Source organism: Chanos chanos, chromosome 1, assembly GCF_902362185.1.
Source record: "Chanos chanos chromosome 1, fChaCha1.1, whole genome shotgun sequence".
Taxonomy (NCBI): domain Eukaryota; kingdom Metazoa; phylum Chordata; class Actinopteri; order Gonorynchiformes; family Chanidae; genus Chanos; species Chanos chanos.
Genome location: NC_044495.1, coordinates 50,321,125 through 50,346,293, shown reverse-complemented (window position 1 = coordinate 50,346,293; position 25,169 = coordinate 50,321,125). Strand labels below are relative to the sequence as shown.

At 38.5% G+C, this 25,169-nt stretch overlaps 1 protein-coding gene across 1 annotated transcript in view; it reads left to right on the top strand.

Moving 5' to 3' along the window:
• The window catches only part of fbxl17 (F-box and leucine-rich repeat protein 17), a 191,651-nt gene extending 182,054 nt beyond the window's left edge, over positions 1–9,597 (top strand). Inside the window, exon 10 of the mRNA XM_030780736.1 lies at positions 9,176–9,597. Coding sequence (XP_030636596.1) covers positions 9,176–9,313 — 138 coding nt within the window. The 3' untranslated portion in view covers positions 9,314–9,597. The remainder of the gene's footprint in view (positions 1–9,175) is intronic.
• The last annotated feature ends 15,572 nt before the right edge of the window (positions 9,598–25,169 follow it).

Sequence of the window (25,169 nt, the reverse complement as noted above, 5' to 3'; positions counted from 1 at the left end):
TGTTTCACTAGGATGAAACAGTTTGGCAGAATTTTTGGTTTTGAGTCGAGGCTTATGCTCTACTCTCCCTAAGGGTCAGACGTCTTTTTGCTCTGGGGTCAGCACCAATTACACGGTAATGATCCTGTAAAAATAAAATTACATATCAAACCTGCTTTCTAGTGTAGATAAATGTGGATGTAAATCTGTATTTGGAAGCTCAGTGGCGTAGACCCATTTGGATTGAGAGTATTAGATGAAGGATTCGGGAGGGAGGGAGGGAGGGGTTTCTCTCAGTATAGGATTTGTTTTCTCTGGTCATGAGGTCAAAGAAAAGGTCTGACATCATTGTGGAGTTCTGTATGAAGTTTACCTGACATCACTGAGGAGTTATGTATTACATCATTGTGGAGTTATATATGACATCATCGTGGAGTTATGTATGATGTTTACTTGCATCAATGCAGAGATGCATATTTATGCACAGTTCACATGAGGGTATTGCAAAAAATATAGTTTGTTTTGTTGATGTTAGTTCACAGCCACTGGACAAAAATATATCAAACCAACTAAATCACAGTCCCCTAATATATTTCACAAGTACAGAATCTATAGTATCCATAAGTAATCTGTAGTATCTACATTTCAGACACTGTAATTCCTCTCCTTGGCAGCTATAGGCTCTAAAAAATCACTAGTAGTAGCGAGTAGCCCTTGAATTTAAACAGGTAGATCTTTGTTTCAGAGCTAAGGGAAAACCACCCTTTATGTCATAATTTACATTTTAAAACCTATGTCCAGTTAATATTTTCATCACACTTTTTGGTATTTTGGAAGTTTTTGTAGAGATCATGCAGAACACATTATAAAAGGTGGAATATATTTAATGAAAGACTTGACATACCTTATATAAGGTCAGGAACTGATTAAGGAATTGTTTGTAATGTGGTACATATGGCCTCACTGAGGTGGAGTAGGAATCAATCTCCACATGTGTATAATTGTCTCTCTTTAATGGCAGGCCTTACTCAGCGGTTGGTACTAATTGTGCGCTGTAATTCGAGCGCAGTTTAAAAAAGTTTTAGATATTCTAGAAAACTACTGAGCAAAGAGGGTAAAATTTAAGGAAGTTGAGCTGTTTGTGAGTGTGTGTGTATCTGTAACTGTGTATCTGTATCTGTGTGTGTGTGTGTGTGTGTGTGTGTGTGTGTGTACTCCACACCTCTGACATGTATTCGTACACTCCCAAGTAGTCTTACTGTCAGGGGAATTTGCATCATTTCTATTCATTTCTCTCGGAATGGAAAATGTGTGTTGTAGTCCAAGGCTAGGGTGACATGCTCTACCACACTAAACTGATTAGACTTTTGCCCTTGGGCCAAATCAACACAGGCTTACTAAGAGAAAGAATGCTATTGATCCAGACCAACCAAATAATCAAATCACTTCATTTTAGCCTCTCATTTCTCCCTCTCTCTTTAGGGCTTTGATGTTGGGATACTAAAAGGCTCAGGGAATGCTCATCCTTCTGTTCAGTGAAAATTCTGCCATCTTATAAAAACTTGTCTTTGTACTTCCAAAACAGTACATATTTTTGTCTGCAGTGTACTGCCCCTGTACTTACTTTGTCTTTTTTGTATTTTGCTTCTAAATAGAAGTGGGCTCAAATGTGGAATGTTTTTGAATCAGATCTAATTTCAGTTGCAAGGAAGGGAGGAAACTAGAATGGGAAGGGTGAAGAAACACAGTTTATTGTGTTTAAAGTCAGTAAATGTTGCCTGTGTGAGTTTTTTTTTTAATCTGAGATTTACACAGTTTTCAAGGTCTGTTTCATTTAACAGAACAAAAAAAAAAAAAAAAAAAAAAAAAAACATCCTAGCTGTTTTGTCTGGCCGTGAAATGTACACAGCCTAGGTGAGAGTAGTTTCACACAACTGCTCGAAGGAAATTTGTCTTTCGAGATCATTCCACCCCACCCTAGTTTTGGAAAGTATTTTTCCATGTTTCATATAAAGCAGGGAGAAGAGATCTCAGTGCTACATGTCCGCTGTATATAATTAGACTGCTGTTGTAAAAAAAAAAATAAAAAATTCGCAAGACACGCAACACACTTGCTTTTTTTTTTTTTTTTTAAATAAGAATCTAAATAAATGGTGATAGAATCCGAACAGGAGGGAAAAAGAAAAACGGAGCGCGCATACAAAACAAGATCAGAAAAATAAGAGCCTTCCCATCTCCGCGCTGTTGAGGATCAAATGGCAAGTTGAGATAGTACCAAATGGAGGAAAATTGGAGAGACCAACATTCCTAGCTCCAGTGACGCTTTGTAAGCAGATACGGGGACAGATTACGTGGTTAGATCTAGTGTCGAGGATAGATGCTACCAGATGTGTATAGCTTGCATAAAAAAACAAAACAAAACAAGTAAATAAATAAATAAAGAGCAAACAGAGCTTGTTAAAAATACCACACATCACAATCAATAAGGCAGCACCAAGTGAAGCATTTCCCTCGCTCTCCAGTAAAATATATTGGCTATGTTGCTGGAAACAGTACACAGTGATACCTCAAGGGGTGTAACAGGGATCTAAAAGATAAAGTTTAAACATAGCAAAGAGCTCCATCAGAGGAACTGAGCCTGTTAGACAAGAATTAAGTCAAACTGAGAAACATTTCCCAGGTGTGCTTTCTGTTTGACAGGCACATGTAAATATAATAGACTACAGATACACACTAACAGCACAGCAAGCACTCTCACATTAGTGTCTGCAGATTTGTCATTGCATCAACAAACACTTTATTTGTAAAAAAAAAAAAAGTTAATTGATTTATTTGTTTGTAAACTGGTTACCTAGGTATACAAAGTGTGTTTGTGTGTTTCTGTGTGTGTGCGTGTGTATGTGTGCGTGCATGTGCATGTGCGTGTGTGTAGGATCATCAGCCTTGTTAGGGAGTGACTTAGCATCGAGACAGTAGTATTTATACATCATAAAAACAGCTGAGAGAAAATAAAATGTTTATTCAGTGTTCTAACACTCCTTACAACATGCTGTCATTTATTTGATTAAACACTCAATGACACATAACCATCAGAAAATAAAAGCAGGTTTTAAACCCGGCTCCTTTCAAGGAGGCTAAGTCAGCACTGGCTTGAAAGAAATGACATACATGCGTGAGCGAAAAGGGACTGTGCTGTTGTTTGTATTTCAGAACGGAATCACACCGCTGGTTTTCCCAAACCCTCATATCTCTCTTCACTTTGACTTTATCAACCCACAGAAATATTTGCCAGTCACTTGTTTAGAAATTTTACAACAGCGGATTTTCTGCAGGCAGTTTTAGGACCATTATAAATCTCCTTGTTTAAGCATGCTTTTACAGAGATCAAGCACTGTGTGTCCTTCAACTACTTAAATAGGCTTTTTAAGCATTAAGCAAAATGGTTTTAGCCGTTCACTTTGGAAAGTAATTGACTTTAACTCTATTTGCGTGTGTTTGTGTGTGTGTTTGTGTGTTTATCTGTCTGTGTGTGTGTCTGCATGTGTGTGTGTGTGTGAGAGAGTGTGTGTAAGCTAAAGCCTTGCGCAGGCGTGAAATTTCGGGAAAAAAACCATACCTGAGCCCGATACATTCGAGCCCACCCCCCACCCCCCTCCAAGACCATTTGCTTGCGCCAGATGCTTGGGCTGACCCGACTTGAACCCTGAACAGAAATTGTTACTTACGTTTAAGAAAGTTATGCTTTGTTATGGATGCCTCTTTCACTATCTCACACACACACATGCACGTACGCTAATGCATGGTTTCATCTGCACAGCAATGCTTTGCTTAAATAGCATGCAAGGGAACGGATAACGCGCAGTCCTCAACTTCCTTTTACTACAATACTGAGCTTATTTTGACCTGTGTTATACAGAAGAATCTGTACTAAACCTCCAAGATAACATGTCATTTTGGGAAAGGTCCAGGCCAACATTGTTTCTTTCAAATGAATGCAAAAATGCATATTTTCATAAGCCTTTTCTGTTTGCGACAAGCAAAAATAGGCTAAATATCCAAACTTATTTGCTGTCTCAATGGTTTCACCTCACCCTAGAGACGAGGCCTTTAACAAAAGTTCAGTCTTACCTTGAGTAACTTGGGTCAACTCCACAGCCTCCAAACTCCAATTCGATGTAAGTTCTGTGTTCTGAATCGAGCCACAGAACTACATGGTCTGCTAATGGAACCTGGGCCACAACAGTAAAGCAGGCTAAGTAAAGAGACTGTTTCTAGTCATAGCAGTCCACATTAAAGAGAGTGTGGAAAAAGGATCACATCCAGAGTTTAGGTTTAAAAACCATTCTTTGATTAAATTGCGAATGAGATGAAATTCTGTCCATGACTCTCCGATCCTAACTTAAGTTCCCCCCCGCTGTAGCGGCAGCTAGCTGGATTCCTGAACATATTTCGGAAAAATTTCAAAGGCATGGGATAGCATCCACTGTGAGTTGTCCATCATCCTAACACTTCAGTCATTTTTTTTTCCTACAATTGCGTGATGTGTGCTCGTCTACTTCATCTGCAACACTTTCCGCTTTCTCTTTGAATTTGGTCAGGCTCTTCCTCTCGGCAGGCTTACCGTTCTTAGCAGCTGAGGACTTGTTTTTAGAGGCAGGCTTTGGCATGGTGTTATTTTTCATAGGCAGAACGAATGCCACCTAATCTGATGTAAAATGACACGAGCAGGAGCGAACTGGCCCAGCACATTTATACTATAAATCATTTTTGTCATTTGAAAAGATAATGCCCACGTCTGAACTCTGCCCTGTTTATCCATGAAGAAAAGGTCTCACCCAGACAGTGGCTAATATGACAATACATGTGATGACAGCTGTAGTTTTTGTATCTGTCATTAGTGTTACACTTGCAACTTAAGATAGTGTGAATGTGAATTGCAGTCTTGGCTCCGTCTCATATCACTTACACGGTAAAACAACAATCACAGCACCTCCACAGAGAAATGTTTTGATAAAGATCATATGTCTATAGGTTACATGCTATGACACAGTGAAAATGTTTAATTAATCCAGAACTTGTTGCAGTATAACTTATGTCCTGCAAGTTTGCAAACTCAAGTGATGGCTAGAAAGTGGTTGGAAAGCAGTAGAGATGTTGGAGCCAAGGATGTACACCTGCCTGTTCACAAGTGGCCGGTTCAGATTCAAATAGTCTTAAAAGAACAGAATAATTTGACCATGAGTCAAAGCACCCAAAGAACATTCTAGATCCCACATGCATTCTCAGCCCACACTGATGTCAGCCAGTTCCAAATGTCACATGGGAGGTGCAGTTTGCTTGGCACAATACAGTTTGTAGCTCATGACCAAGACTTTGACCAACTTCTGTGCAAAAGTGGGTCAAGGAATCTCAGAGAAAACAACATTTATTTGAGTCTGTTCAAGTGAGAGAAAGATTTAAAAAAAAAAAAGGTGGAAAGAAAGAAAAAACATGCTGAAAGTGAGAGACATGCTAAGAAAGTGAGATATGGGAAGCCCTGCTAACAAAAGAATAATCTCACTCAGATTTCCAGAATGTTCTAATCACATTTAGAGGACATCATGCCAGTGCCACCCATGTGCTGCTTAATTTGAAAGAGGATTTTTCATGCAAAATAGAGCAAAATCCAAAATGTGCGGTTCAACCAGTGTTTCAGCTTAGGCAGATTAAGCTAGAATCAACACAGAGGATCCCTCACCTGGACTGTTTGACCAAGAACCCAGTGTGAAGGAACAGCCACCATCCCATAAAAAACAGGAAGCCCAAACCAAGCTCTACTGGTTGGCTGAATGATACAGACATTTTAATGGTTGTCTCTGGCTCAGAATATGATGAATAAATATCAAAGAAAGGATGATTGTGCGTTGTTACCATAGACATATTTGTGGAAGTCACAACCCCATCCCAACCAAACAAAATGTCACAAAGACAGAAAAACAAGTGGAAATCTTAACCACATCACGAGGAGAATAGAACAGGGTTGAAAGAACAGAAAAAACAGAGCAGACATTAAGAGTCAGTCTTTTAAAGAGGGCTGAGACACGTACAAAAAAAAAAAAGTAAATGATTTGTTTACAGTTCTTTTTTTTTTTCTTAAATATTTATATTTGCGCTAAGAACTTCAAAGGAGATTTCTGCTCTTGAAATGTATGTTTGGAAAAAAGTATTTGACTTGTCAAAATTTTGGATCCAACAGATCCCCCTTTTTTTTTTTATTTGAAATACAGGGTACGGGGCCTGGCTCTAAGAGTGGCATTGTCACGGACAGTAACAACGCTTCCCAGTGTCATTACATTTCTTTTTCGACAAAAATGATACACAAGCACCCGTCTTTAATGCTGTATGCTTTCTGGGCACTACTGTTCTACTGGTAATTTCTCAGATCATCAGTAATTTATGATCATCAGTAATGTTCTTCCATCTAAGTCCATGGAAAAAACTCATGGGAAAAAGATGGAGAATTTTGGAGCTTCTGACTAATGTAAGCAGTTTTATTTTCTTTTAGATAACTAAGCATTTTCTCAAGACTTTTCTTTTTTTTTCTTTACACGTTTTTTTTTTTTTTTGGCTGGAAGTGCACAAGGCCACTCAGACCACACAATGCTTTGACACTTTTATTAAGTGTTTTAGTGCAGCGAGTGCTTTGAGAAAGCAGTTTGGTGGTAGAAGTGAATTTGCCTCATAACTGAGCAGGTCTTTAACACTTGTAAAAAGTACAGAAAGGCCATAAAATAACAGACACACACACACACACGGCCTGAGAAGGTCACTCATTGTACTCATTACAGACAGGCCAAGATCTCCTGCCAATGTCCTTGTTAAAAAGAAAACAAACAGTCCTTAGACTGATAGATGGGTCCAGTTACGTGACTCTGAGAAATTATCTCCACCAAGACAATATTACAGCAGGATCCATATGAGCAGTCCAGTGCCAGGATTTTTCCTTGGGTATTACAACAGTTCCCTTTGTCCGTGTCGACAAACACCACACTGCTTGTCAGACAATATTAAGGAGCTTTTAGATCCAAAGATTAAAGTCTTTGATGATAAAAACGAAGGAACGCATCATAAGAATACTCCCAGAGATCCGGTCCAGCAATTTTAGATCTTTCTGATAGATTAAAAACATCAATCCAGAGTGATACAGGCTTTCATATGGATCTCTTAGAGGATTTGGCAGCAGATGCACCGTACTATAGGGAGTATTTTAAACACCACATTTGGCCACGGAACACAAGTTATTAACCCTCACTGAAACGAAACGAAACAAAACAAAACTAAACAAAAAGACAGTTTCCAGATTTGAAACAGCACAGAAATGTGGTAAGATCATAGTATTTTTATAGTTTTGCATGGATAGTGAACTCTTGTTTCCTCTAAGTCAGGGTTTTATTCCTGCTGCTTGGCAAACAGTAAGGGCTGAGTCTTTTGATTACTTTTAGTTTGCTCTGAATCTATGGGTTGTGTTTTTATGTATTTATTTATTTATTTGTAGATCAAATACTGTGTGCTGGTTTGTGCTCTGACCTCTAATGTCAAATGACTGAATCTCCAACTGCTATTTTGTCGCTTAAACATGTATGGCGTGTCTGTTAATGGTTCCTCTCAATTTGTTTTTTTCTACTGAAAGCCTTCAAGTAATTTCAGAATTTAGTATGTGTAATAACTGCATTAAAACTTTAAAACCAATTAACATTTGTGCTGATTGAATAGCACTGTTTATTTGCTCTCATGCAACACTGTCAGAGAGGGAAATCTGTTTTTTTTTTCCTCTCAGTGGAAAGACTGCTTGGATTTTTATTAGTTTTGACATGCAACTGCAGTAAATATGCAATTGATCTTCATTAGTGTAGACTGACATTTTGGAAGTATGTGGAAAATTCAAATTAATGCAGTGCAGTGTAACTGTTTTGAATGCGGATTACCACTGGACTGAGATGTGTTAACATCTTTTATTTTAAAGAGTGAAATACAGCTTTATATTTTAGGAATGACATCATGTTGGTAGACTGCATTATGTGGCCTTGCAAATGCTGCTCTCAATCCCTGGTGACAAAGTGCAGTCCAGGCATGGAAGTTACATGCTTTTCCCAAGAGTCATGCACCAGGTCTAATTAGCAGAGTTTGCTCTCTCCGTAGCTCTGTGGATTCGCACTATATTATACATACTGAAGAGTGTGTGTGTGTGTGGCGTTGTGTCTGTATCACTGCATCTGTGTGTGTGTGTGTCTGTGTATTCATGTTCACTCATGTGTGCGCTGTAGTGAAACTTCCTGTGGACGAGTGTTCATTTTCATTCTGGAAAGATCTGTGACTGGTTATGATGAAGAACAATTAGCAGGAGCCTCTTGGGAGAGGAACCTTGTTCATTGTTAATCTAAATGCTACACTGTTGACATTGTACATGTAGAAAGTTAAAAGGTGGAAAGCTTTTTGACTCTGTCCCACAGAGAGGAGGGGGGAAAAAAAAGAAAAAGAGAGGGGGGAAAAAAAAGGGTAATTATCTGTGCGAACACACGAAGCGACTGTGTTCTCTCTTGGAACCACATCATATATGTCATTCTCCTTTATGCCCATATGTCCTGAAAAAAAAAAACCTCTTTGTTTTCCTATGACATTGAGACATTAGACATCTACTTCTGTGAATGTCACTCATCTAGCAAGACTTTTTTTTTTTTTTAATAATTTCTTTATCCATTCATCAGCACAGCCATTCATCTCAGTATGAGCTGTTCTTCGGGTTATGCTTCTGTTCATTCTGCCTTTGGTTTTAGGGTTTGTGCAACTGAATTCATGTTCTTTCATTTACTATTTAAACTGGTTTGCTTTTTTTTTCTAATGGTATATATGCAGATTAGAACTGAATATTTCTAAGTAATATCATGAAGACATGACATTATAACACATGATCAAAATATCTTGATTTATTTTCAGAAAATGTTTCCAGAAACACCAAACATTTTTTCATGTATGAGTTTTGTATTTTTTTTTTCCATCCTCATATCTATAATAAATCTATGATTTATTTTAACACCTATACAGCTTAACAGAGCTCTCTCTGCAATAGTTCCAAATCAGTGGTGCATTAGATCTACAAATGAAAAAAAAAAAATAAATTCTTGTGCTTTCATGTGTTTCGTTGTCTTTGTTGTGCCAGGTGAACGAGGAGACGGTGGAGAGACTGGTTCTGCAGTACCCCCATATAGTGTTCAGCACGGTGATGCAGGACTGTAAGAGAACACTGGAGAGAGCTTACCAAATGGGCTGGAGTCCAAACACCTCCACGGCTTCTTAGCCACACACACACACATACACACACATGTTTATACTTACGTTATGCACAAATGCATACTCATTTATGCTTGAAAACACCCGTTCACAATCTTGTAAACATCAACTCGTGTTTGCCTTCCTGTGTGGTACCATTGTTTAATTATTGAAGCATCACCGACGTGTTGGTACCATCTCTTTTCAGCTATTGATTTGATGATTGACAAGCACCTATGTTTATTTGGAGATGCAGAAGCATGCATCCCTTTATTTAAACAAGTTCCCACTTTGAAGGAAAGCAAATCCATCCATTAACCCTCTAACAGGCTTACACATATTCACATATACGTACATACACTCCCCTGTATGGTTATCACTCAAGAAAATCCATTACAAAGTGGTCACTGACCTACATGATGAAACTTTCTCATAGGTTGTTCTTTTGTTGAGTCAGGTTTCTAGCTAATGTTTTCATTTACATTTTAGCTTGAATCCAAATAGACATACTGTGCACTTCCATTGCTGGTTTTTTTTTTTTCACGTAACTCTGATTTTACTGGTAATTTTAGTACTGTTTTCCACACTGTCATTAAGAATGATTTTTATTTTCACTGGCTACCGCTGAGGTAACAAAGAACGTTACGATCTCAAAATCCTGGTCAAGATGATCATTAGGGCTAAATGTTTCGACGTCTTGCCAGGGGAAAATTTAAAGTGAACTGTCAAGATGATCTTCAGTGTGTGTTTGCATCAAAGAAGATTCAAAGCAGTATTAAGAGTGTGTTTGACATTGTTCTTGTTTCTCTCTCTCTCTCTCACTCTCTCTCTCTCTCAATGTCTAAAATGTCCAGACTTGCTTAAAAATCCCCCTTGATGAAAGTTGACTTTGTTCATAAATGGTACATTTGACCTCTGGTTCAGATTATTACAGTTTATTACAATAAGCATAAAACTGTGCTCTATGGGAGCAGCTACAGCACTGAACCCAAACTTATTACTTGCTGTTTGGATAAAAACACATGGCCTTGTTCTGTATGTACTATATCTATGGTTATTAAAAAATCGGGGGATAAGACTTTATGTAATGCCCTCTGTTATGATTTTCTTTTCAAAAACAATGTTTGCTGTTGTGGTAATGTATACAGTGGTTGGGAATTTGTTTGGCTTGTTAAATGACTTTAGCGAGAAATTATCAAAAAGCTCCAGGTATGTGCTGTATTACAATTTTACGTAGACAAATATGTTAATCTAAACGTACGTTTGGCAGCATTAGTTGTGTCGCCTTGCATTTATATTCTTGCCGGCAATGTAATTGAGCAAAAAGTGGCTGGAATGATTAATTGCGTCCATTTGAAGTAGAAAGGTTAAAATTTGCTCATTTTCACCCCTTTTTGTTCCATGGATAGTCTGTGACATACATCTTATGCAAATAACCAGGGTATTTTTCTATTGTATGAACTAGCTAAGGCCAGTTTGTTCTCGTAGCTGTTGCACTGCGTAGTTCCCAAAGGAAGCGACAGGTCTGGAGTCTTTTACTGTACTTTGGGGATTTGAGTCATTCTGTAGAAAACACACAATTATCTCTTTTTAGGACCGTTTTTGCTCTGTTTGAAACCATTTTATGTTTTTCATCTTTTTTTTTGTTGTTGTTGTTTTGTTTTTGGTGTATGGCACTGGAAATTTTCCTCCTCTGTTTTGTGTGGACACGATGATCCCACACTTATTAAGGCAACTGTAAATGACTGGATTTTCATAGAAATCAATAAAACACTACAGCTTCTATTTTATTCCATGTCTGCTTTGTTTCTGTTATTGATTTTGACTTACAGAATTCCACTGGAAGTCACATTTTATGGTACATGCCATGTACATCATAATGGTATGCGTTATCATAAGAGAAATAATGTGATTGGAAGGTATTTAGAAATAATTTGTGCCTATAGACAGTGACTAATACTCCCAACTCTGCATTCAACATCTAAATTGAATTCATTACTTCCTTAGTAAACCAGTGGAACTGATATTCTTAGTGTCTCTTGAATATGTGAAGTCATACAATGCTCCTTGTTATTTTAGCCCGTTTTCCCCCCAATGCAACCAGCAAGTTTAACAACCGTTTTCATGAAAATGTTGCTTACCTAGCTGATGTTCTTAAACAGGATTACTTAACCTGCTAACCCATCAGAGGTTACACACCTCCAGAGTTTGAGGTCTAGAATGAAGCATTCTTCAAGGACACATTGTCAGAGAGCTGCCAAGCTTCAGCTCTGAACGCAAAACCCTCTGATAACTTGGTTACAGCTGTGTCTCACTGACCTTCACACTGACACTAACTAACTTTTTGTACGCCAGACATAATATCGCGATATTTGAGGAACTCTGTGTTTACCGACTCGTATTTCTATCCCTGCCATACACTTAGAAATAAGTTTAAGAGACAGTTAGCTAAGTTTAAGTGATAACAGAATATAGCAAGAATTGAATTATTGTACAGATTTTAAACAATAATCCAAGCTGGACAAAAAATACTTCTGAAAAGCTCTCGAAGGCTCACATATTTCTCAAACTGTTCACATATTTCTCAGCTGCTTGAATGCTTCTTTGTGACAATAAAACTGCCACAGATATTATTCCATCAAAACCGTATAGAAGTGTCCTTGGGAAACAGTCTTTTTCGTTATTAACGTCTCCTCACCAAGTTGCTTATCTGGTAAGACATGGAAATTTCGGGGCTCTTTATTTCATGCCGACTTCTCTGGACTATTTTGAATTTCAGCTGTTGTTCCAGATATACCTTAATAGTCTCAAGTCTGGGCTTTTGCACTGTCTGTCTGCTCATCTGTCCAGTCCTCATTCCTCCTCCTGCAGTCCTTCCATTTTTCATTATTCTAGTGCGATCTTTATCTCGGGATGTTATTTAGCCTTAGAGGTTTGTGTGCATGTGGATGTAATTCAGCTTGGTGACTGACACAATGTTTTCAGTGTTCTGTCTCAGAAACTTAAGTTCAAGGCTAACGTGTAAATTCTGTCAGATTGCTGTCCAAAAAAGACTACCTCTTATCCCATGCAGTAAAACCTGTCATTCGCTGTACTCTGAGTTTTGACGTTCAAGACGCAAATACTGCCTCTCTCTCTCTCTCTCTCTCTCAAATGCTGATTTTCAGTGCAGCATATTTATTGGCTTTTCATTATTCATGAAGCATTATTTATTATGATAGCAGCAAATTCTAAGGTCAAAGTGGGACAAAAGATTCTTCAAAGGAACACGAAACATCCGGAATAAATCAACGTTTTTTGCCCTGCGTTTCAGTTATTATTTTCTTGAGTATTTTACCCCATTACAGATTAGCTCAGGGTATTTTGTTTTGCCTGAGTGACATTCGTTTATCAAATTTATTATAATTCATCCCATCCTGTTTACTCCGTCTATAATTGATCTCATGTTCATTCCAGACATAGAGGTTTTCCTTTTTCTCTGAATGGGGAATTGCTGTTCTTCATATTACAGTTCTCTGTTCATCATTTTGTCTGGTGATCTTAGCTGTACACAGACCATCTTGTTTAGTATGTGGAGGGAAGCAGCTGTCTGACCTGTAACCTGAAAAGTAGTCAGGACAGGTTCCTGTGAGAGCTCCGGTACCCTCACCTCTGCCGGAGAATGGTTCTCTTCCCCGGCTCCTTGCTACTGTATTGTTGTGTAAAGGGCGTTACATGGAAAAAATAGAGCGATATTCTTTTGTCTCCAGTGCTGTGTTTAACCTCACCCTTATGGCTTCTGACCCATACACTCTCTGTCGATTCTTGGGTACTAACACAGGCCTGTACGGTGGATGAATGAGACAGTTTCCACACGGCTACATGTAGGGAATGTGTGGTGCGCTGTGGATTTGAATCTTGTTGAAGACGTTTTAATGAAATAATGCTCATGAAGGTACAGTTTCCTGAGTAATGAATCATTTTTATCACATTTTCAAAGCTGTAGACACGTAGGAATTCAATGCAACGTGTGAAACATAGCAAGAGTTTAGGATCCAGTCTTTAAAATGATTTACTTTAATTTTCTCTGATTAAGCAAGCAATTAAACAAGTGCGAGATCTTTTTCTTTCTTACTCTCAGAATTTACCACAGCAACTTAACAGGCTTTCATGTTCTTCTAGACATGAATTTCTGATTAGTTTTAAAACATCCACCTTTGAAATCAACAGCTGAACCCATATTGTTCATAAAACGAAAAATTACATTTCTCAGAAGCTTTAAATTGATGGTTCTAATACATAAGTTTGTCCAGCTGAAAGGTCTAAAGAAAACTGCCCCTGAATTCTATTTCTTTGTTCCTTTTGTGTTTCTGTATGCAGACTGTAATGGTACGGATTCCAATTAGAGGCCCCACAAGTCTGTGTGTACACGATTGATTCAGATGTTGATCCAAGTATATTTTATTGAGGTTTCAGCACACCACAAACCTTTGCAATATTTATCAAGGTTGAATGCAGCTGTCTGATGAGACAATGCCCTCTAGAAGACAGAAATGACCACCACCACTGAACAGCAATGGTAATTATACCGCTAAATATTCATGTGTTCATTATACTTTAATTTGGTTATCAAGCTCTGATAATCAAGATCGTGGTTAACAGCACAGGAAATTTGTCATGTTAATTTGCTGGGACAATGAATGTTCCCTCAGATTTTTTTTTTTTTTTTTAAAGAATTTTGGTCACAGTCTGTGACACTGCAAACTGTGCTAGGTATTTTATTTAACCCTTCCAGTTCTGTGAAAGACTGTGATCTGAAATGAAAAGCATTAAGTTTTGAGATTTCATCAAAACTTTTACTCTAAAAATGGAACATCTTGTATACCATAAGAAATGGTTCCATGTCTGCTTGCATGAGGTAGAGCTTTGCTTTAAAGTCAGTCTTTTTTGCAGACTGGAATTCATATCATTATATGTCATACATTTCAAATTAATACATGATTCCCTTTGGATTTTTTGGAGTCTTTGATTAAGGCCACATTATTTTGCTTGGCATTTGTACATTTTAAACCACATCACAAAACTTAAAAAGCATTCTGTCTTTTGCCTTCAAACTAAATTGAAATGTAGAAGCTGAAGTTCCAGACTTTGTACTGAATGTTGATTTGAATTTTGATGCAGCTAAGCTAATTTCAATCAATGATTATTGCCTTTTATCAAAAAGTGTGAAGTCAAAACAGTTTTTAGCTTCTCCATTTTCCCAGTATTTCAATTACAAAGTTTAAAATATTATTCTGTATTGTTAACTAGATCTCTTATCCCTGGACATCACTTTATCAACCTTAATCCTTCTAAACCGTAGTCTTCCATCCGAACAAATAGATGGATCATTGTCTTTACTCTTCTAGTTTCTGGGCAACGGGTTTTAATTTTTCTCCTCACCTGTGCCTATGAACTGAAGTCTGTCTCTGTGAGTCTGTATCCTGTGACTGGCAGCTGGGTGCGGGTGGGGGGGTGTGGGGGGGGGGGTTTATGAGGAGGTGGGTGGGGAGGGGTCTAAAAATCATTGCTTCCTTCAAGCTGCTGAGCTTCTTCAGCATCCTCACACTGGTGGTCACAGACTCCATGCCGTGAAATCATGTCTTGCACCACCGTCCACCAATTTCCTCTGTGAATTTCCAGTGGAGCTCCTTGTGTGTTCCTTCCTCCTTTGCACACAACCCCCACCCCCCACCCCCCACCCCCCCCCCCCACTCCCCCACCCAAAGGAAAAAAAAAAATGCCGACCTCTGCTTTGCCAGTGAAACTATGTCTTGATTTTGTGGCACTTATCAAAGATGTTGTTGGAGGTGAGGCCAGAACAACATCACAGTGTCAAAGCAATTTGCAGAGGGGCCTCTGTCTTCACTTGAGAGAAATCTAAGTGATGTCCTGAAGATGCTTAATTCCTGTTTCATATGTATTTGTCATGTAAATGTTTCATATGTACTGTCGCACCTTCAATTAGAATAATCAGTTTTATCGAGTATTGACGTCTTTTATCAATTAAATGAATTTCAGTCACATCAGTTGTATTGGTCAACAAAGTTTCATTTTAATAATCAGATTTAACAAGTAAACCTTTACCTTTCTCTTTGACCTATTGTGATGATATTGTTCAGTAACTATCTGTATCCTTGACAGTGCTTATGTTTTAGAACAAAAAGTGTTAAAAATTCACACTGGTTCACACTGCTTCTAGCTAAACCAGTTTGGACTAAATAAGCGAGTGGATCTTTGGCACTCTGCAGAAACCAACAACGCAACACAAACAGTGTGTTGCATTGCTTTGTTTTCTTAGGTTCAATCAATGTACATTCCGTGACCTCTTTGTGAGAATATGTCTTTTCCAGTTTAAACAGTAAGATAACACAGCTTAGCTTGGAGTCTTTTCCTACACATGGCCATAGAGCTTAAAACACTCCTTCTCTCACTCTCTCTTTTCTTCCCTCTTTTGGTCAATAAGTCTTTATTCTGTCGCAAAGTTTGACTGTGGAGGGTCCATTCCTTCCAAGGGATCTTACATCTTAAAATAGTGTTAACTTTACCCTGGCTCATGATCGACGTTTATAAACTCAGCCCAGTTCCCTCAAAGAACAAACTCTCCCATACTCATGCAAATTATGTCAATCAATGTCTTTTTTGGCTTGACACTTAGGGATTTCTTCACCAAAAAGAAACACTTTTCTCAACTCTTTGACCAAAACTGAAGCCCTGTGTATTATTGAATTACATTTTGTATTTCAGCCTTTGGCGCAAATGCTTTTTATGAGAGAAAATAAAGTAAAACTGGTGTGTCTGAGAATGTAAACGCATTAACTTAGCAATTTAGCCTGCCTTTGGCACCGTCTCACGGTTTGGCCAAAGTTTGGTCTTTCAACCCAGATTTTTATGACAAAATCTCTTTGCCAGGTACCTCAGAGGCCAGAAAAGGCCAAAGAGTGTTTTCAAAGTGCATCATTATTTAGTTACCCCCTGGATGACTCTACGTATTCAGTGTTCAACGCTGAGTAAAATTCCAATGACTCTCTTTTGTATGTGAACATTCTCAAGTTCTTTTTTTCTATTTCTCTCTTTTTATATATATATATATATATATATGCTTTTCTTTTTGGACACCACCACCACCAACGAGAGAAAAAATTAAATTCAGTTCCCACTTGGGCTGTCATCAGTTAAGTGAAGATCCGATCTTTTATTGGCTCAGATCAGTCACATGGGACCTTTGGGTGAATCATTTCTGAATGTGAAGAGCCCAGTGAGTATCATACAGAGATTCAAGCCTTTGCTACTGCCCGTTTATCTGTGTGTGCTGATGCTTAAAGCTGCTACACCTCGTGGCTGTATCAATTGCATTAATCAAGCAATGCTTGGGGGGAGTGATCCACATGGCAAAGGTTAATTAATAGCACAGAGAAAAGAGAAATATTCTAAAATATGTTGACATTTGTTATTTTTATATATTTTCCTGTGAAATGGGAATCCAATAACCTTTTTTTTTTTTGAAAACCATCTCATTTTCATGCAAGACTTATCGCTGATATGCAGATTCGGGGAGGGTATTTGACATTTAAAAGTAGTTAATTGTGCAAATCTTTGTTTTAGATGGAAAAGGTCACAATGTAGGAGCTTCTTTCATCATGTGAACGAAAATCCTAGAGAAATGTGAAAAGGGTGTCACCATTCATGAAAATGCGAAGGCTTAGTTTATGATGAATGATACATATTGAAACGTGAAATATGTTGACAGTGAAAGCTAATCTATCCTGCACTGGGACAATGTACAGATGCTGGAGGATTTTGAGTATTGTGTAGTAGTACTGATAGTAGAGACGTTACATACCAAACAGTTAGAAAATTCCTAAATCTCCATGTGCATAACACGGTAATTAATTTGAATGATTTAGATAGGATGAAGAAGTGTAAATTATGTAAATTATGACAATAATAGAGGAAAGAGGCAGTCATTCCTCTTTGAAATGATTAATTTTATGGAGAGATAAGGAACTTCTTACAAGAACTAGCTGACAATTTTTGTCCTTTTTTGGTCTAAATCACAAAAGAGAGACAACACATTATCACTAAGGAGTTTTCAATGGTTCATAAGAGAAGATGATTTTTATAATGTTAATTTATTCTCATGATCATAACATTATTTTGTAAACAGCAACAGTGAAACATTAGATGGAAATGAAAGTCATTGCTCTGAAAGAAATTTTGCACACAAGTTCAATGAAATAATACAAATAAGGGTGTAATTACCCCTGTTTTGTTATTTCCATGATTATTCTTCAGGAAGAAAAAGGCAAAAAAAAAAAAAAAGAAGAAGAAGAAAGATAAAAGGAGTATATGGTCAGGTCAGCCTTGTTTGGGGAAACACAGTGCTATGGACGTGGTCTCTGTAGGCCAATAGCGTCCCTTCTCCAATTTCTTCAGAAATTTTTGTGGCCTGAGAAACCGAACAACAAGTCAGCATGGGAGATCCTACACCCTAGCATGATATGATGGGCGGTATCAGGGAAAGCAAAAAAAAAAAAAAAAAAAAAGGTAATTTTTCACCTGAGGGTAAATTCGTCTCTTGCCATTTGTTTTCTCCTGTCTGTGGTCCTTCTGAGAGAGACAAGGGGTCCCAAACCACAGCTATGAGCATGAAATGTCATTCAACACATCACTGTTACAGTCAGTGAGTCTGCCTTTATATTCAATCAATAACCCTAAATAGGTTTGGCAGCCGTGGAGGCGTAACCGGGAGCCCAGGCGGAGGATGTGTTCCAGGCATGGACGTGGTGTGCAGGACCCAGATGATTTCCCTGGATGGCTCCTGGATGAAGAGTGATGCTTCAGGAATCATGGCTTGAACAAGGCTGCAAACTCCAGCAGGAACCCAGAGGTAAAAAAAAAAAAAAAAAAAAACTTTCAAACTGAGCTGTGCTGATGTAGATTATTTTATTTATTTATTTATTTATTTATTTTTGGTAGATCTCCCTTGTCCTCCCTTTGAGGTGACTTCAAATGGAAGAACTATTTTTGCTCACCAAAACACAATAAATATTTGGCTTGTGGAAACGAAGCGCTCCTTTTGATTATAGTATACATTGCCTTGCTATTGTAAAGAGAGAAAATGAGTATATGTGTATTCACTGTAACATTATAGTAGTGACTACTCACTGTGTGCTATAAAAGATGTTTTCTCTGAGGAGCAGATGGCCAATACCTTAACCAATGAACCATAAACTGAGTAATATAGCATGCGTTCCACTTATGAAAGGCAGTTACAGATATAGTCCTAGCTATTTTTTACACACTTGACCGTATTTATTGTTAATATTGCATTTTGAAAGTGAAATAAACCAGATGATTCATCGGGCAACTAAAATCGAAGACAATACAAATTACATCATCCACGTTTCGTGCCCTTCTGTTTTCTCCCTTCTCTTGTGTTGCCTTGACCAACAGAAAAAAAAAAAAAAGCACACAGCTCAGGAAATTAATTTTTGTGGTTGATGGAGAGACAGCTTTTATTACGAGGCCTGGTTGAAGAAGTAGGAAGAAGCTGGTGGACATATCTCTCGAATAAACAGCCACACGAACTCATGTTCTACTTCCTGCATGTCCAATCTGCACTGAACACTGTGGGTTTTTACTAGGCAACACCAGCGCTTTGAGGTTAAAGTTGAGTCAAATGCATATGAACAGGGATACACTGGTGAAACGTAACCCTTAAATGATTAAAGAAGAGACTGCTTAGTGAAGCCAAAGCAATTTGTTGCTGGAATGGTTTCCCGGTATGGATCACTGATTGATGTTAACATACCGTTTTCATTAAACAGAGGAAGTTCAACCCTTAGATGGTTGTTGTACTATTATAAAATGAATTCTTCATAGCTTTCAGTATTCCCTGCTGTTGCCTTGTTTGGTCCTTGTTTTTTCATTTTGTCTCTTGTTAGATTCACAAGAATAGACACAGGTGCAGGTGGGTGTGTGTGTGTGTGGGGGGGGGGGGTGTTCTTTCTCCCTCTATTTCTTTCTCTGCTTCTTTTTCTTCATCTTCTCCTCCTCTTTTCATTTAAGATTTTTTTTTTCATTACTGCAGCGCTAAAAATGTCTGGATGAAGTCTGGCTTTCTTCCAGATAACTCAATTTGCTATACATGCAAGTAAATTTTATGAGGTTTATTGTTGTCATGGCCTCACACGTATTATTTGTGTGTCTGTTGACCTTTTCATGGAAATAATTAGATTACACCCTAAAATAATAGATTGTCTTATATCATCAGACTGCGGGCTTTGTGAATATGGTTGGTTTTCAGTGTGCATGCATTAACATGTGAGTTGGTATCATGCTATGAACATACTTGTGTTATAACTCCTTTACGAGGGCATCTCATTCATTTTGAGGCATGTTTATTATTTGCAGCATATGATGGCGTTCTCGTTAAAAGAAAATGAATACCTTCACTGTTTATTTCTTACATTGTTATTTTAGTAATATGTTACATAAGCAAAAACCAGAGAACCTACAGTGAAATGTTAAACTGACACAGCACCTGTGTCATCGTCAAAACCACGGATATTAAATATTCATGGTAGAGCAGGTAAGTGGATGTTGTTGCACAGCAGAATATCTTTAGATGAAATAAAACGTTAAAACGTGAATGGTTTCGTTTGATTCATTAGAGCCTCCTAAAAAAATGGCCTGTCTCTCCCAGCTGGGCCTCATTAATTTACTGGATAAAGGCACCAACACAGCGGCTGACGGAGAAATGTGATGTTAGTTTTACACTGTCTTTAACGGTGCAGAACCAAACTCTCCAACGCTGGTCCGGATTTAAAGCAGGAAAGCGTTTTAGTGCCTAACTGAGACCGTTTTTAGGCATTTTACTGGATGTTGTTCATTTTGCAATAATTCACCGTCACACTTGTGGATGTTCTAGTTCTTTGTTGTTATGCAAGACACAAAGATTTGTTCATTGTGTATAACTCAGAATATGTAACTACTCAGACACTTACGCAAAATCAAAGTGGTATAAACATTTCCACCAAGAAAACGAACCTTTTTATTCCACTTACAGGCAACACAGGTGTACATCAGGGAACTCTGGACCATTCTGAAGATTCAGATCAATGTGTCAAAGCTGCAACAGGACAGAAACTACAACCTGGATGTCTTTGACATTTGAGAAGGCCAGCATCATCCCTTTCATTTTTCTTTTTTTCTTTTTTTTTTTTTTCCTTGTTTTTTTGGGGGGCGGCGGGGAAGGGGAGGGGGTCACTACCACTATCCACAATAAGCAAAGGAAACCTGCTTCTGCCAAGAACCTCAATCACGCTGTACTCCCTCATCATCCCCAGCTGGATTAATCAGTGCCCCTTAACTTCAATAACATCGATATCCTCACGGCTGCCGATTTAATCCTCTGTGTTTACAGATACCCTAACCACTCCCACTGTGGCTCTGGTGAAGTCTAACATCTCAATTTTTAACCAGCGTTTGGGATGTGGGGTTTTTTTTCTGTTCTGGTTTGTTTTTTTGTTGTTGTTGATGTTTGTTTTTTTTTCCTCAGCCCTCCACTCTATCACCAACAACCCCCTCACAAACACACAGTTGACAAGAGCGTGGCCATCATTTTTTTTTTTTGCTTCAACAAACCAGTTGTCATTGTGTTTTCAGTTGATAAGTCACTGAGGTGCTGCAGTTCGCCGTTGCGTAGAGGGGAAAGGAGAAAATAATCCACCGAATGCTTAAAAAAAAAAAAAAGAAAAAAAAAAAGGCGCTATCAAAGGAGGTGGTTCACATCAAACAGGCGTTTTGTTCTGTCTGGTGTTTGCAGCGAGGAAGCTGTGGCGTGGATAAACTGGGTTGCGGAGGTGTCGGCTAAAGGCTCCAGCTTTGTGCTAGGCAAGTCTCCAAGGGATGCCTCTCTCTGATATGGGTCCTGGGCTGCTTAAACAGTTTTGTCGATTTCTCTCATCCAATTGATTCTTCTCATCCACTGCTAGCCTTTGTTTAAGAGCCCAGGCCTCTGTTTGAATGCACTGCGTATCTAGCTGTTTCATGCTCTGCTAACGCTCATGCTCACTTCCACAGACACACACACACACACACACACAGAGAAAACTGAGGAAGAATTCTTGCGTTTCCCTTTCTCTCTCTCTCTCTCCCTCTGTACGTGTGTGTGTGTATGTGTGTGTGTGTGTGTGTGTGTTTAAAGTTTTGAAGTTAAAAGCATCTTAGAGACTGACACAGACTGGTATGAAATCTGTTGTTCAGAAATGGTATGGCAAAAGGCTGTGTGTTTGTGAGGGGTTTTTTCTTCTTCTTTTTTTCTTTTTTCTTTTCCTTTTTTAAGCAACATGGATGTCTACCGCAGATACATTATTTGCTCAGACTCTCTCTCTCTCTCTCTCTCTCTCTCTCTCTCTGTTTCTCTGTACTAAGCTATTTGAGGTAATAGGTGGGGTCAATATTTTTCATATTTTGTGGAGAACTGCTATTGATCCGAGATTGTGTCTTTTCGTGATTGTAGCTCTTCAGTGGAAGCTACATTACTTTAATCAGGCAGTCACTTCATCTGACAGACCTCCTCTGTCTAGCCGGATAGCCTTCCATTGCAGAACAAAGCTTTAGCCCAGTTAAAGAACACAGGCAGAAAATCATCTCCCAAAAGCATCATTTCAGTTCCAGAAAAGTTCATCCATATGGCACGTGTTTGACAGACTCCTTTCAGCAAGTCTTTCTACCTCAGTGTCAAAATGAAATAACATTATATTTTGTCTGAAGCCTTGTAGAAAGAAAGACCTTCAGCTGCCTAAGAGATAATGGAAACACAATGAGTGACAAGGAACTGAAACCACCAATGGGAATGTTTTGTTGGTATATGATACTCTTATGACTTAAGACTTACTAATTTAATATCAGTGTAAATGGGTCACTGCATCACCACATGTCCGTGTAGACGGATATGATCCTCTGAGAGTTGGTCACTCCAACAGCTCTGACCACATAATTACCCTCTTTAAGCAGTCAAAAAAAAAACCCAACAAAAAAAACAGTTTAATAGTCTGGCCCTTGGTGTATTTGCTTGGGTTTCTATCTCTGTTGTTTCCATCTCTTCCAAAGCTTCCATCTGTCTAGCTCAAAAAATCAGACCGTACTCCTCCATTGAGTAGCCGGGCAATGGGCACATTCACAATTGCTATATGGAGACATGATCACGGTTGGCCGGTATCTTTGTAAAGTTTTTTGTAAATGGCAGAAGAAAGTATTAAATTACTATACAATATGAATCACATGACATACTATATGAATACTTTGTTTTATTTCATAGTGTGGAAGAATGTTACATATGTTACGTTGCAGAATGGACAAAATCATTGCTAATATTTTAACACATTGCCAAAAAAAAAAAAAAAAAATTCAATCTCCTCAGCTGAATGACCCACTCATTCTTTTTTCCTTCAGCCTGAAACCTCTCTCATTATTCTTAAATGGTAACAGTATTAAAGGGCGATATCTTCTGGTTTTTAAAAAAAAAAAAAAAAATAATAATAATCAAACGTCTTTCTTTTTGATTAGTTTAAATAAAGATTGAGGGTCCAGAAACGGCCATACAAACATCAGCCCCATAAAATAAAACCACCTGGCCTTTCAGATAGAATCTCACAAAAATACCATATTTTCCAATGTCAGTTTGAAAACTTTGATGTTTTGCTGCTATCACAGACTGAGCGAGAGAAAAAAAAAAAAAAAGCCCTCTATTTTATGATCGGACAGCCTGCCAGCTGCCACGGGTCGACCTCCAGTCAATTGTGTTGCAATTTTCCGCCAGTGGAGCCTGCTGTCCTGCCCTACAGAGTTTAATTCGCCAACAGCTTGAGGCCTCTTCCTGGGCCCAGGTAACAGAGCTGAAATGGCATCTTTTATGTTTAATATGATGTTTTTTTTATTTTCACCCTGCTTGTTGCTTCTGCTGCACCCTCCCTGCTACCCTGCAGGATCCCCTATTACTTTCAACACCACCAATAGCAGCATCATCATCATCATCATCATCGTCATCTTCGTCATCGTCATCATCGTCATCGTCATCATCGTCATCGTCATCATCGTCTTCATCTCCTGCGCCCGCGGGGTCTCTTGATATGCGAGCGTAATGGTCATGGAGATAATATGAGAGGAGGAGGATAAACAGCCGTAGCACGGCGGGTCTTTGTTCTTTCATCTCCGAAAAGAAAGGGGAGATCTGGACAGAGAGGAAGAAGAGATCCTGTTAAAGTCAGCAGTTAAGAGAGTTGCATGTTTTCTTTTTTTTTTTTTTTTTCCTCGGCCTTCTTTCTGGAATCGTTCTGCCGTGAAACAGCCTGTGGAGCTGTCTGCACGCCGCCTCTCTGTTGGCCCCTGTTGATCTCTGGTGGTGTGTGATAACTTGTGATGGTTACTCTGTACGATCTAAAAAGAGCCCACTATGAATGGCCCTTACTCCATCTGGCAAACACATACACGGCTTTTTGATTAGTCAGCTAGCAGAGCATCGCACAGGTCAGCTGGCTAAGTCACTTTACATGGTTTTGAGAGCTCCGCAATGGGAACCAAAACCTGGTAATTATTCATTTCTCAATGTATTTTTGTTCTTTTTATAAATGTGGGTATTATTACCTCTTTGAATTAAATTCATTTACATCAGATGAGATTAGAATCTTTGCTAATCTGATTTTATATCTTTAACTTAAGTCATTTTGCTCATGTTTGTCAAAAATTGTAGGAATTACAACAGACTCTCTGAATAATCCAGTAATGTGTTTAAGGTCCTGATTACATTTATAGCGTCTGTTTGGCAAATACATAGGCGACGATGAGGTAATTTCCCCAGCTGCCCAAAATTTCCCACACTCTTTAAGTAATTATCGAGCGGTGCTTTGGAATGTTTCCGACCAGAGGTATTACCAATGGTCAGGAAACTTGCCTAAGGATAAACATGCTTAAACTCCAAACATAAGCCATGGTACCAAAATGCCGCTTGTCAAAAAATTAAAAACAAATAAAATGTGTTTGCAACGAGGCAACAGAGAACCAGACAGTGCCTCCTGCCGCTTTTGATAACTGTCAGCAATCCATCGTTGTGCTTCAGCAGTGCTGATACTGACTCTTTTTCAGTACGTCGGGTGAAGTGACCTGTAGCTGTGGCCTGTCTTGGGCTCTGAGACTTCCTGATTCTTTTCCAAGCTGGGTTTTTTTTTTTTTTTTTTGCACTTGGCTTTACTCTCTGACTTTGACAAAGTGTCTTTGGAATCTTTCCAACAATGACAAAAGAATAGCTTTGTGGTGATTTGCCATATTAATGGATGATTAATTGCTTGAATACCAAATAGGAAATTTGAAGAAATGAAACATAAAGATATTGGTTTAATGTGGAAACCTCTGGTAAAGGAGAAAAAGGCTCATTGGTTATTTTATTATATTCATCTTTCCCTGGCTTTGAGTTTACCATGTATACAAAGTTTGGGGGTTTTTAGAGAGAGAGAGAGAGAGAGAGAGCTGTCACAGTTCAACTTTAATGGATCCCCCCTGGACAAAACCAGAACCCTACGGCTTAGAACCTCAGGTCTTATGATGTAAGTTAGAAATTCTCATCACTCAGTGAGGGGTTTCATCTCCAATGACCTTTTCTTCACCAACCCCTTCATCTCTCCGTAAATACTGTTTACCCTGCGGACACCCACGCGCTCACGCACACTTAGGAAATTGCATTTGACCCACCAATTAAATCAAGTCCATTATAAAGCAATTGAGGATCACACTGCCCTCCAAAATACATGCATATTTAATCTCTCCATAGACAGTATCAAAATGCGAATTATTTAACTGTGTTT